We start from the raw sequence: 14,517 nt of genomic DNA, 5'->3' as shown, positions 1-14,517 counted from the left end.
TCAGAAAATGTACAGTATTCTGAAAAATTAATCTAGCAAGGGATTGTGATAATACTGTGTGCTATTTAAGGTAACCTATATAACATATATCCCATTTTTTAGCTAAAAATTGTAAATGTAATAGGGTGTGATTATTAGGGTTAAAATAGAAATCACGTGCGTTTTTTTGTAAAGGAAATATGCAATTTTTAGTCATGAAAACATGCGTTTTTTAGTGCTTGTTTTCATTACTTTGTGCACTTTGAGCCAGAAGCATGCACAGACAAATCAGTGAGATCCATGCATGCTTCTGTCTGTAAAAATAAAGAAAATAAAAAATAAAAATAGAAACCAATGTGCAGGTCCCCCCCCCCCCCCCCCACAAGCATAAAATACAGGAAACAAATGTTTAGGGGTTCCCTGTATTTTAACAACCAGCACCAGGCACTTGGACCAGTCCTCATTCCAGAAATACGAGGGAATAATGATGTAGGGGTCCCCCATATGTTTGGAACCAGCACTAGGCTCCTCTAGCCAGGAAGGTAATGCCACAGCTAGGGGACACTTTTATGAAGGTCCCTGCAGCCACAGCATCACCCCCCCCAACTAGTCACCCCTGGATGGAATTCCCTGGGAGAGTGTGGACCCCTATAATAAAGGGGTCCTCGGTCCCCCCCCTCCAGGCATCCAAACACCAGGGATGAAGCTCGGGGCTGTCCACGCTGTCCGTTGCCTGTGGATGTTGGGCTGATAGCTGTAAATTGTGTAAAAAATAAATAAATATTGTCTTTACTGTGGAACTACAGGTCTCAGCATACCTCCCCAGCATGCTGGTACTTGGAGAACCCCAGGTACCAGCATGTGGGGCATTAAAGGGCTCGCTGGTGCCTGTAGATCCACAACAAAAGAGATATTCAAATAAACACTCAGACACCATAATAGTAGAAGTTTATTTTATCACTCTTCCACACACACACTTACATTTACTTACCTAGTGTCCCACGGAGCCCACCGGTCCCCTTTTCAACACAGAATCCATTAGGTTATCTGTAAAAAAAAAACTATACTCGCCTACTCCGGTGTCGATTGGACCTTTTCAGTCCATGTAGGCATCTACGGGTTTAATATGAAAAAAAAACACTATCATCCCGAACCATGACGGACTACACATACACTTTAACTACATGAATGGGGTCCCCCCATGTGACTACTGTAAGTACAGGGACAACTCAGCCAATCAGGAGCCGCTGCAGTGGCAGCAGCTTCCTGATTGGCTTTGTAATCTGAGAGCACAGCCAATCGCGGCTTGCCCATAGGAGTGAATGAAGACACTTGTCTCCATTTAATCCTATTGTGGGAACCGCTAAAATGGCTTAATCACAAAGGTCAGCACCAATTAACTTTGTGGTTAGAGTGGGAAACCACAAAGTAACACATTTCTTTTTCTGTATTTTAGCAGCCAGGACCGGCTTTTTTTTTTTTTTACTCGTTCTTTACTTTTATGCATCTTACTGATCTGTGCATGCTTCTGTCAAACTCGCCATTCACAAACTGAGCTATTTTTCTGATGATTTTTGGTAATGTTTGGTACAGGTTGAGTATCCCTTATCCAAACTGCTTGGGACCAGAGGTATTTCGGATATCGGATTTTTCTGTATTTTGGAGTAATTGCATACCATAATGAGATATCATGGTGATGGGACCTAAATCTAAGCACAGAATGCATTTATGTTACATATACACCTTATACACACAGCCTGAAGGCCATTTTAGCCAATATTTTTTTATTACTTTGTGCATTAAACAAAGTGTGTGTACATTCACACAATTCATTTATGTTTCATATACACCTTATACACACCGCCTGAAGGTCATTTAATACAATATTTTTAATAACTTTGTGTATCAAACAAAGTTTGTGTACATTGAGCCATCAGAAAACAAAGGTTTCACTATCTCACTCTCAGTCAAAAAAGTCCGTATTTCGGAATATTCCGTATTTCGGAATATTTGGATATGGGATACTCAACCTGTATTACATTTGCAGTTTTGCTTGTTTTCATTTGGAAAACATCTGGATGCTATTTTTCCCTTGCAAGTTTGTGTTGAGGCTGAAAACATGCGATTTTATGCATTACTGCACCCTATTACATTTGTATTTTGCAGAAAACATTTGATACTGTGGGAAAAATCACACGTTTTCCAAAATCGCTACCTATTACATCTAGCCCCCAGTGATGTGAAACCTCGAGCTCCACCTGCATAATAATCCCATACTAATAAGATGTACAGCATCTGAATGATCTTCATGTTCAGTTGAAGTGTACTTGGCTATGCTGAGGTAATTTTATTTTATATCTTTAGGTGACAAAGTCATCCCCCATTGCCTTCCCCAATGTGGAGTTTGCAGAAGCTGCAAAGGCTCAAACAGCAATTTCTGTGAAAAAAGTTATATTTTTTATTTGTTTATTTTATTTTTTTCTTTAAACAGATTACTATGGGGGAGTGTATAAAAAAGAACATATCATATTAGTTTAGTTATAGATGTATCTTGGTGTAGACCCAGGAACCTACTGTATCTATTATGTTACATGGCACTCCAGGCCCTCTATTAGTTACATGACTTGGATACAGTACTTCAAATGGGGTGCGGATCATTAGATCGACAGTGTCTAGGTCGACAATGTTTAGGTCGACCACTATATGTCGACACACACTAGGTCGACAGGGTTTGTAGGTCGATGGGGTTTCTAGTAGTGATGAGCGGGTTCGGTTCCTCGGAATCCGAACCCGCCCGAACTTCAGCTTTTTTTACACGGATCCGAGCGACTCGGATCTTCTTGCCTTGCTCGGTTAACCCGAGCGCGCCCGAACGTCATCATGACGCTGTCGGATTCTCGCGAGGCTCGGATTCTATCGCGAGACTCGGATTCTATATAAGGAGCCGCGCGTCGCCGCCATTTTACACGTGCATTGAGATTGATAGTGAGAGGACGTGGCTGGCGTCCTCTCCGTTTAGAGAAGAAATAGATAGGAGAGTGAGAGTGAGACAGTGACACTTCATTTACTGGAGCTTAGGAGGAGTACTCAGACAGAGAGTGCAGAATTTTGCTGATAGTATTAGTTAGTTATACTAGTGACAGAGTGAGACAGTGACACTTCATTTACTGGAGCTTAGGAGGAGTACTCAGACAGAGAGTGCAGAATTTTGCTGATAGTATTAGTTAGTTATACTAGTGACTGACCAGTGACCACCAGTGCAGTTTTATATTATTTAATATAATCCGTTCTCTGCCTGAAAAAACGATACACAGTGACTCAGTCACATACCATATCTGTGCTCAGCCCAGTGTGCTGCTGCATCATCTATGTATAATATCTGACTGTGCTCACACAGCTTAATTGTGGGGGAGACTGGGGAGCAGTTAGGTTATAGCAGGAGCCAGGAGTACATATTAAAATTAAACAGTGCACACTTTTTTTCTGCAGGAGTGCCACTGCCAGTGTGACTGACCAGTGACCTGACCACCAGTATATAGTATACTATATTGTATTGTGAATGTCTGCCTGTAAAAGTTAAACACACGTCGTGTGACTTGTGTGGTGTTTTTTTATTCTATAAAATAAAAAACTCATTCTGCTGACAGACAGTGTCCAGCAGGTCCGTCATTATATAATATATACCTGTCCGGCTGCAGTAGTGATATATATATATTTTTTATATCATTATTTATCATCCAGTCGCAGCAGACACAGTACGGTAGTTCACGGCTGTAGCTACCTCTGTGTCGGCACTCGGCAGTCCATCCATAATTGTATACCACCTACCCGTGTTTTTTTTTTCTTTCTTCTTTATACATACTACATCTCATTATCATCCAGTCTATATTAGCAGCAGACACAGTACAGTACGGTAGTCCATGGCTGTAGCTACCTCTGTGTCGGCACTCGGCAGTCCGTCCATAATTGTATACCACCTACCCGTGGTTTTTTTTTCTTTCTTCTTTATACATACTACATCTCATTATCAACCAGTCTATATTAGCAGCAGACACAGTACGGTAGTCCACGGCTGTAGCTACCTCTGTGTCGGCACTCGGCAGTCCATCCATAATTGTATACCACCTACCCGTGTTTTTTTTTTCTTTCTTCTTTATACATACATACTACATCTCTTTATCAACCAGTCTATATTAGCAGCAGACACAGTACGGTAGTCCACGGCTGTAGCTACCTCTGTGTCGGCACTCGGCAGTCCATCCATAATTGTATACCACCTACCCGTGGTTTTTTTTTTCTTTCTTCTTTATACATACATACTACATCTCATTATCATCCAGTCTATATTAGCAGCAGACACAGTACAGTACGGTAGTCCACGGCTGTAGCTACCTCTGTGTCGGCACTCGGCAGTCCATCCATAATTGTATACCACCTACCCGTGGTTTTTTTTTCTTTCTTCTTTATACATACATACTACATCTCTTTATCAACCAGTCTATATTAGCAGCAGACACAGTACGGTAATCCACGGCTGTAGCTACCTCTGTGTCAGCACTCGGCAGTCCGTCCATAATTGTATACCACCTACCCGTGGTTTTTTTTTTCTTTCTTCTTTATACATACATACTACATTTCTTTATCAACCAGTCTATATTAGCAGCAGACACAGTACGGTAGTCCACGGCTGTAGCTACCTCTGTGTCGGCACTCGGCAGTCCATCCATAATTGTATACCACCTACCCGTGGTTTTTTTTTCTTTCTTCTTTATACATACATACTACATCTCATTATCATCCAGTCTATATTAGCAGCAGACACAGTACAGTACGGTAGTCCACGGCTGTAGCTACCTCTGTGTCAGCACTCGGCAGTCCGTCCATAATTGTATACCACCTACCCGTGGTTTTTTTTTCTTTCTTCTTTATACATACATACTACATCTCATTATCATCCAGTCTATATTAGCAGCAGACACAGTACAGTACAATAGTCCACGGCTGTAGCAACCTCTGTGTCGGCACTCGGCAGTCCATCCATAATTGTATACTAGTATCCATCCATCTCCATTGTTTACCTGAGGTGCCTTTTAGTTGTGCCTATTAAAATATGGAGAACAAAAATGTTGAGGTTCCAAAATTAGGGAAAGATCAAGATCCACTTCCACCTCGTGCTGAAGCTGCTGCCACTAGTCATGGCCGAGACGATGAAATGCCAGCAACGTCGTCTGCCAAGGCCGATGCCCAATGGCATAGTACAGAGCATGTCAAATCCAAAACACCAAATATCAGTAAAAAAAGGACTCCAAAACCTAAAATAAAATTGTCGGAGGAGAAGCGTAAACTTGCCAATATGCCATTTACCACACGGAGTGGCAAGGAACGGCTGAGGCCCTGGCCTATGTTCATGGCTAGTGGTTCAGCTTCACATGAGGATGGAGGCACTCAGCCTCTCGCTAGAAAAATGAAAAGACTCAAGCTGGCAAAAGCAGTAGCACCGCAAAGAACTGTGCGTTCTTCGAAATCCCAAATCCACAAGGAGAGTCCAATTGTGTCGGTTGCGATGCCTGACCTTCCCAACACTGGACGTGAAGAGCATGCGCCTTACACCATTTGCACGCCCCCTGCAAGTGCTGGAAGGAGCACCCGCAGTCCAGTTCCTGATAGTCAGATTGAAGATGTCAGTGTTGAAGTACACCAGGATGAGGAGGATATGGGTGTTGCTGGCGCTGGGGAGGAAATTGACCAGGAGGATTCTGATGGTGAGGTGGTTTGTTTAAGTCAGGCACCCGGGGAGACACCTGTTGTCCGTGGGAGGAATATGGCCGTTGACATGCCTGGTGAAAATACCAAAAAAATCAGCTCTTCGGTGTGGAAGTATTTCACCAGAAATGCGGACAACATTTGTCAAGCCGTGTGTTCCCTTTGTCAAGCTGTAATAAGTAGGGGTAAGGACGTTAACCACCTCGGAACATCCTCCCTTATACGTCACCTGCAGCGCATTCATAATAAGTCAGTGACAAGTTCAAAAACTTTGGCCGACAGCGGAAGCAGTCCACTGACCAGTAAATCCCTTCCTCTTGTAACCAAGCTCACGCAAACCACCCCACCAACTCCCTCAGTGTCAATTTCCTCCTTCCCCAGGAATGCCAATAGTCCTGCAGGCCATGTCACTGGCAATTCTGACGAGTCCTCTCCTGCCTGGGATTCCTCCGATGCATCCTTGCGTGTAACGCCTACTGCTGCTGGCGCTGCTGTTGTTGCTGCTGGGAGTCGATGGTCATCCCAGAGGGGAAGTCGTAAGCCCACTTGTACTACTTCCAGTAAGCAATTGACTGTCCAACAGTCCTTTGCGAGGAAGATGAAATATCACAGCAGTCATCCTGCTGCAAAGCGGATAACTGAGGCCTTGACAACTATGTTGGTGTTAGACGTGCGTCCGGTATCCGCCGTTAGTTCACAGGGAACTAGACAATTTATTGAGGCAGTGTGCCCCCGTTACCAAATACCATCTAGGTTCCACTTCTCTAGGCAGGCGATACCGAGAATGTACACGGACGTCAGAAAAAGACTCACCAGTGTCCTAAAAAATGCAGTTGTACCCAATGTCCACTTAACCACGGACATGTGGACAAGTGGAGCAGGGCAGGGTCAGGACTATATGACTGTGACAGCCCACTGGGTAGATGTATGGACTCCCGCCGCAAGAACAGCAGCGGCGGCACCAGTAGCAGCATCTCGCAAACGCCAACTCTTTCCTAGGCAGGCTACGCTTTGTATCACCGCTTTCCAGAATACGCACACAGCTGAAAACCTCTTACGGCAACTGAGGAAGATCATCGCGGAATGGCTTACCCCAATTGGACTCTCCTGTGGATTTGTGGCATCGGACAACGCCAGCAATATTGTGTGTGCATTAAATATGGGCAAATTCCAGCACGTCCCATGTTTTGCACATACCTTGAATTTGGTGGTGCAGAATTTTTTAAAAAATGACAGGGGCGTGCAAGAGATGCTGTCGGTGGCCAGAAGAATTGCGGGACACTTTCGGCGTACAGGCACCACGTACAGAAGACTGGAGCACCACCAAAAACTACTGAACCTGCCCTGCCATCATCTGAAGCAAGAAGTGGTAACGAGGTGGAATTCAACCCTCTATATGCTTCAGAGGTTGGAGGAGCAGCAAAAGGCCATTCAAGCCTATACAATTGAGCACGATATAGGAGGTGGAATGCACCTGTCTCAAGTGCAGTGGAGAATGATTTCAACGTTGTGCAAGGTTCTGATGCCCTTTGAACTTGCCACACGTGAAGTCAGTTCAGACACTGCCAGCCTGAGTCAGGTCATTCCCCTCATCAGGCTTTTGCAGAAGAAGCTGGAGACATTGAAGGAGGAGCTAACACGGAGCGATTCCGCTAGGCATGTGGGACTTGTGGATGGAGCCCTTAATTCGCTTAACAAGGATTCACGGGTGGTCAATCTGTTGAAATCAGAGCACTACATTTTGGCCACCGTGCTCGATCCTAGATTTAAAACCTACCTTGGATCTCTCTTTCCGGCAGACACAAGTCTGCTGGGGTTGAAAGACCTGCTGGTGAGAAAATTGTCAAGTCAAGCGGAACGCGACCTGTCAACATCTCCTCCTTCACATTCTCCCGCAACTGGGGGTGCGAGGAAAAGGCTCAGAATTCCGAGCCCACCCGCTGGCGGTGATGCAGGGCAGTCTGGAGCGACTGCTGATGCTGACATCTGGTCCGGACTGAAGGACCTGACAACGATTACGGACATGTCGTCTACTGTCACTGCATATGATTCTCTCAACATTGAAAGAATGGTGGAGGATTATATGAGTGACCGCATCCAAGTAGGCACGTCACACAGTCCGTACTTATACTGGCAGGAAAAAGAGGCAATTTGGAGGCCCTTGCACAAACTGGCTTTATTCTACCTAAGTTGCCCTCCCACAAGTGTGTACTCCGAAAGAGTGTTTAGTGCCGCCGCTCACCTTGTCAGCAATCGGCGTACGAGGTTACATCCAGAAAATGTGGAGAAGATGATGTTCATTAAAATGAATTATAATCAATTCCTCCGCGGAGACATTGACCAGCAGCAATTGCCTCCACAAAGTACACAGGGAGCTGAGATGGTGGATTCCAGTGGGGACGAATTGATAATCTGTGAGGAGGGGGATGTACACGGTGATATATCGGAGGATGATGATGAGGTGGACATCTTGCCTCTGTAGAGCCAGTTTGTGCAAGGAGAGATTTATTGCTTCTTTTTTGGGGGGGTCCAAACCAACCCGTCATATCAGTCACAGTCGTGTGGCAGACCCTGTCACTGAAATGATGGGTTGGTTAAAGTGTGCATGTCCTGTTTATACAACATAAGGGTGGGTGGGAGGGCCCAAGGACAATTCCATCTTGCACCTCTTTTTTCTTTTATTTTTCTTTGCTTCATGTGCTGTTTGGGGAGGGTTTTTTGGAAGGGCCATCCTGCGTGACACTGCAGTGCCACTCCTAGATGGGCCCGGTGTTTGTGTCGGCCACTAGGGTCGCCTATCTTACTCACACAGTCAGCTACCTCATTGCGCCTCTTTTTTTCTTTGCGTCGTGTGCTGTTTGGGGAGTGTTTTTTGGAAGGGCCATCCTGCGTGACACTGTAGTGCCACTCCTAGATGGGCCCGGTGTTTGTGTCGGCCACTAGGGTCGCTTATCTTACTCACACAGTCAGCTACCTCATTGCGCCTCTTTTTTTCTTTGCGTCATGTGCTGTTTTGGGAGGGTTTTTTGGAAGGGACATCCTGCGTGACACTGCAGTGCCACTCCTAGATGGGCCCGGTGTTTGTGTCGGCCACTAGGGTCGCTTATCTTACTCACACAGTCAGCTACCTCATTGCGCCTCTTTTTTTCTTTGCGTCATGTGCTGTTTGGGGAGGGTTTTTTGGAAGGGACATCCTGCATGACACTGCAGTGCCACTCCTAGATGGGCCCGGTGTTTGTGTCGGCCACTAGGGTCGCTTATCTTACTCACACAGTCAGCTACCTCATTGCGCCTCTTTTTTTCTTTGCGTCATGTGCTGTTTGGGGAGGGTTTTTTGGAAGGGACATCCTGCGTGACACTGCAGTGCCACTCCTAGATGGGCCCGGTGTTTGTGTCGGCCACTAGGGTCGCTTATCTTACTCACACAGTCAGCTACCTCATTGCGCCTCTTTTTTTCTTTGCGTCATGTGCTGTTTGGGGAGGGTTTTTTGGAAGGGACATCCTGCGTGACACTGCAGTGCCACTCCTAGATGGGCCCGGTGTTTGTGTCGGCCACTAGGGTCGCTTATCTTACTCACACAGTCAGCTACCTCATTGCGCCTCTTTTTTCTTTGCGTCATGTGCTGTTTGGGGAAGGTTTTTTGGAAGGGACATCCTGCGTGACACTGCAGTGCCACTCCTAGATGGGCCCGGTGTTTGTGTCGGCCACTAGGGTCGCTTATCTTACTCACACAGCGACCTCGGTGCAAATTTTAGGACTAAAAATAATATTGTGAGGTGTGAGGTATTCAGAATAGACTGAAAATGAGTGTAAATTATGGTTTTTGAGGTTAATAATACTTTGGGATCAAAATGACCCCCAAATTCTATGATTTAAGCTGTTTTTTAGGGTTTTTTGAAAAAAACACCCGAATCCAAAACACACCCGAATCCGACAAAAAAAATTCGGTGAGGTTTTGCCAAAACGCGGTCGAACCCAAAACACGGCCGCGGAACCGAACCCAAAACCAAAACACAAAACCCGAAAAATTTCCGGCGCTCATCTCTAGTTTCTAGGTCGACCTGTTATAGGTCGACAGGTCGAAAGGTCGACATGAACTTTTTTTTTTCTAACTTCAAGAATTTTTATTGAGAAAAAATATAAATTTTTATGGGGTACAGAAAAGAAAAGAGGGGATGAGTAGTACATCATACAACATGGTATATAGGTATACAATAAAATATAAATCAACGGAGGGGTACAGGAGGGGGGAGGGGAGGGAGCATCCAGTAAATCCAGAGTGCTTGTACTCTCACGGGCTAGAGAGGAATCAAGTGAACCTTCTCGAGAAATAGAGGGACAGAATACGCCCAACAGTTACAGATGTAATACTAGAGATCCTAAAGCGAAAGTACGAGGAGGGAGAGAGAACCAATAGCGTTACAAAGGGAAACCTAGAATCCAACATAGTGAATAGAGGCTATTGAAGAGAAAGAAAAAGGAGGAAGGTATGTAGGAATGTGCAGAGGGCCCATCGATACATTTATAGGAGATAGTGTTGGCTGGAATAATTGGAGGAGGAATCTCAGTAAGCTGGTACAGCAACTCTTTACTCACTGTCCGGTTGTTCAATTAAACTAGTCTGAGGAGGGTCGCTTGGAGAGGGGTTGCGAAAGTAATGGGAGCCCTCGCCAGCCGTAACAAACTGCTGCCACAGAGACCAATTTTTCCTTGGAGAGGGTGAACTGTCGGGAGGAGGGAAATGTTCAGTTTCCATAAGAAAGTGGTGATTCGTTTTGTGGATTACTTTAAGTAAAGTAGGGGGCGCAGGTTGTTTCCAGAGTTGGGCCAAGTTAGAGCGAGCGGCAATTAAAATGTGACCTAGTACATATCTGCTAGATGGGGGGACCGACGAGGGAACAATATGTAATAACGCGAGGGCAGGGTCCGGGGTTAGGTGAGTATCGAGAACTCTATTAATCAGGTCAAAAACTTCAGACCAATAATTAAGAAGGTGTGGGCAGGACCAAAAAATGTGGAAGATGTGTCCCACAGAGCCACAAAGCCTCCAGCATTTATTACTGCAGGAGGGTCAATATAGAGGAACAGGTCCGGAGGGCCTTCTTTGGGAAGTTATATGGGATCGTGTGGAACAGGTACATTAATTTGGGGAGAAGAGACATTTTAAAAGCAGCCATACGGCATAGCCAGAAGACCTCATAGGAGGCCCAGGATTTCGCCAGGGCCTCAAGCGTCTCTATTAGAGGGGAGAGATTGGAAGTGAAAACATTGGGAGTATGGGTCGGGATGTTAATGCCAAGGTATTTTATCATGAGGTTCTGCCAATTATAGGGGTAAGATGATTGGAGGGATGGCAAGGAGTGGGAAAGGTTGATGGGTACGGCGTCTGTCTTAGTGGTGTTGAGCTTATAATAAGATGCCTGGCTATATGCATCTAAAGTAGAGTGTAAGAGAGGAAGAGTGTGGATGGGATCAGAAATAAACAGGAGAACATCATCCGCAAAGAGACTTAATTTGTGTCGGGAAGATCCAAATTGCAATGCTGGAAAATGGGGATTATTCCGGATTGAGATGGCTAGAGGTTCAATTGAGAGGACAAATATTAGGGGATAGAGGGGACACCCTTGTCTAGTACCATTGGTGATTGGAAAGGAGTCGGAGAGGAATCCATTGCTGAGCACCCGGGCCGTGGGGGAGCTATATAGCGCCAAAACAGAAGTCAAGATATGATCTCTAAAGCCAAAACGAAGAAGAACTTCATGCATATACGTCCAGTTCAGTCTATCAAAGGTCTTGATGCTGTTTCGTCGCGACCTGTCCTCCATATCCGCCATCTTTGATTTAAATTGGTCCAGCTCCCGTTGCTGGAGGTCATGGGAGAAGACTAGTTCGTTATGGGATGTAACAAGTTCTTCAACCTTGCGTTCCAAGTGGTCAGTTCTGTTCCCTATTGCTACCAGCTCGGTCTTGACCTCACGGACAGCAGAGGTCAGGTCTTTGGAGAGTTCTGACTTGAAGGCAGCCAAAATCTGGCAGAGGGATCTCACTGTTAAGGGTGCATCAGATTCACAGTCAACTCCTGAAACCGTGAGAGTGGAGGACAGGAGATTTGACATCCCAGGGTCCGGCATGGTAGATGGAGAGAGGGCGCTTTGTAAAGGGGAGCTCTGAAGAGGTTTCTTGGGGGGGAGATTTTAGGAGGCACCGAATCTTTGTTCTTTTTTGGAGGCATTCCTCGACGCCAGGGAAGTATCCAGATGTTGAAAAGAGTTGCACCGACAGAACGGGGACCAAACAGAGGATATATGTGAAACAGGAGCACTCAGTCACATTGGCAATCAATACATGTTGATTAAGTGAACAGAAGTGGCAGCGGAGGGAGTGAGCAGCTCTCACATTTTGGGGTTTACTCCCTTAGGCACCCGGAGGGTTGTAGGGCAGTCAGCTTGAAAATGTGTCAGGGCCGTAGATGAGTGACACCAGTACAGGGATCAGCTCCGCACCAGGGGGGAGAAAGTCCAACGTGGAGAAGCGAAGCTAAAGACGCACAGGACACTTCGCCTTGCTGCTTGCCTCTAATACAGTGGGGAATGAGCCGACAGGAGCGGCCACTTTCTTCTCCGGGGCCCTCTGGAGGGCAGCTCCTAGTAGAAAGGCGGGCCACAGGAGTGGGGGGTAGATGTGCGTCGAACCTGCGAGAGACAAGGACGCCAGTTCCAGCAGCGCTATATCGGGAGGAACTATTCAACGGGAGCACCCCGTCACAGGAGCAGATGGTAGCAGGGAGAGGCGTACCGGCACTGATCCTCCAAGCCGGGAATGTGGCACTTGTGGGCAGGCACCAGGACCGGAGTCCACAGTGCCTTGGCTGTGACAGGGCACAGGTAGTTGGGCTGTGGAGCAAAGTCTCGATTGTGCAGGGCCTCAGAGGGGTAAGTGAGCAGGCACACTGGTGGGGAGAGGCAGATACAAGTGAAAATGCAGGGGGACGCTGGTTACAGAGTGCATAGGAGGGTCTGGCACTGAAGAAAGCACTGAACTTACAGTTTGGGTGTACCAAGATGGCCGCCACCGGGAGCACAGGCAGGAGAACTCTTGGAATAACTGCAGCTGCTGAGGGCTGAGAGGCAGAGGCAAGTGAAATTGCAGGGGAACACTGGTTACAGAGTGCATAGGAGGGTCTGGCACTGAAGAAAGCTCTGAACTCACAGTTTGGGTGTACCAAGATGGCCGCTGCCAGGAGCACAGGCAGGAGAACTCCTGGAATAACTGCAGCTGCTGAGGGCTGCAAGGGCGCCAACCCACTTCCAAGTGTGCCCGAGGGGTCTGTGGAGGTAGGAGGTGAAGTGCCCACAGGTTGAAGCAGGCAGGGGAGCAGCCACAGGTCCCGTTTTGGCTGTGATCCGGTCCCGGAGCACGATTCTGGGGAGGCCTTCAACTCGGAGCCCCGGCTTCAGGGTAAGGGGTAGGCCCCAGGCAGGGAGCTGTGTAAAAATACACTCTGCGGTACCCCCGAGCACAGGGCGGTATCCACAGCCGTGGGCAGAGCTGAGCCAGAGTAAATAACCACAGGGGTCTGCAGTAATAGGTGGCTTTTAACTCCGAGGGTGCAGGAGCTCTAATAAATCACAGCCACTCAGAGCTGCATCCAGGCCACGCCCCCAGGTCAACATGAACTTTTCATGTTTTTTTGGTGTCATTTTCTCCGTACAGTGACCAGGAAGCCCAATTAGTGCACCGTGGCCCCTCGCATGCTTCGGGCAAGGTTACTATTCCCAATCGTAGTCCGTGTGGATCGTTAAGTATGAAAAAGTTAAAAAAAATAGTTAAAAACTCATGTCAACCTTCTGACTTGTTGACCTAGAACAAGTCGACCTTGAAAACATGTCGACCTAGTGACTGTCGACCTATAGTGGTCAACCTAAACATTGTCGACCTAGACACTGTCGATCTTCAGACCAAATCCCCTTCAAATGTATTGTCATTCAAAATTGGAGAACAAAGTAATATCCAGTGCAGATTCCATAATCTTTCAGGAATATGTACTTTATCATGTCAACTACTAAGTATGTCAAACTTGGCAAGGATATATTTAATCAGTGAAAGAAGAGCTAAGTGCCCCCCAAAAAGATCTATTTCAAACATTTCTATATCACAGTTGAATGATTTAACATTAAATCTCCCCTCGGTTTAAATAATCTATGCGCAAATTAGTGTATGTTATTTTAGGGGCCTTTATTTTTTATGAAGAAATACAAATTGTCAGCACAACATTTTTTATTGCCCCTATTCCAAGACAGCTGCTCAGATAAGCAGTAGTCCAGATTAAGCTACAGCTACAGTACACCTTCACTGCAAACAATTCTGGTAGAAGCTTAGAATGCTAGGTATCGTTCCAGCATTGTTATTTCTAGAGATGAGTGGTTTGGATTACTTGGAATCAAAGCCGGTCCAAATATTGATAATCCGAGTTCACCCGAACTGTGGCTCAGGTGTTCCCACCATACTCCGAACGCAGGACTTGGATTCCATGTACTGTAAGGGGCTGTGGCCTGGACTCTGCACCATTTTACTCAATGTACACTGCTGTTTGCTTCATTATACACTGATGTTTTGGCTGTCCTGTGTCCAGACTCCAGACACTCCAGACTTATCTAAGTGGCTGCTGCAGTACATTAACAATGTATATAGTAGAGATGAGCGGGTTCGGTTCCTCGGAATCCGAACCCCCCCGAACTTCACCCATTTTACACGGGTCCGAGGCAGACTCGGAT

The 14,517-nt window shown here is 46.3% G+C and overlaps 1 protein-coding gene across 6 annotated transcripts in view; it reads left to right on the top strand.

Annotated features, from left to right (window-relative positions):
- The window catches only part of LOC134910135 (NADP-dependent alcohol dehydrogenase-like), a 465,879-nt gene that overhangs the window by 13,309 nt on the left and 438,053 nt on the right, over positions 1 to 14,517 (top strand). For 2 of the 6 annotated variants that reach the window (XM_063917821.1, XM_063917839.1), the window contains exon 1: positions 2,152 to 2,320. The exons of 1 other annotated variant lie outside the window; for it this stretch is intronic. In XM_063917821.1, coding sequence (XP_063773891.1) covers positions 2,313 to 2,320 — 8 coding nt within the window. In that variant the 5' untranslated portion in view covers positions 2,152 to 2,312. 3 more of the 6 variants (XM_063917876.1, XM_063917858.1, XM_063917848.1) reach the window with 3 other exon arrangements.

The sequence above is a fragment of the Pseudophryne corroboree genome, chromosome 1 (assembly GCF_028390025.1).
Source record: "Pseudophryne corroboree isolate aPseCor3 chromosome 1, aPseCor3.hap2, whole genome shotgun sequence".
Taxonomy (NCBI): Eukaryota; Metazoa; Chordata; class Amphibia; order Anura; family Myobatrachidae; genus Pseudophryne; species Pseudophryne corroboree.
This window is presented reverse-complemented; position numbering and strand designations above follow the sequence as displayed.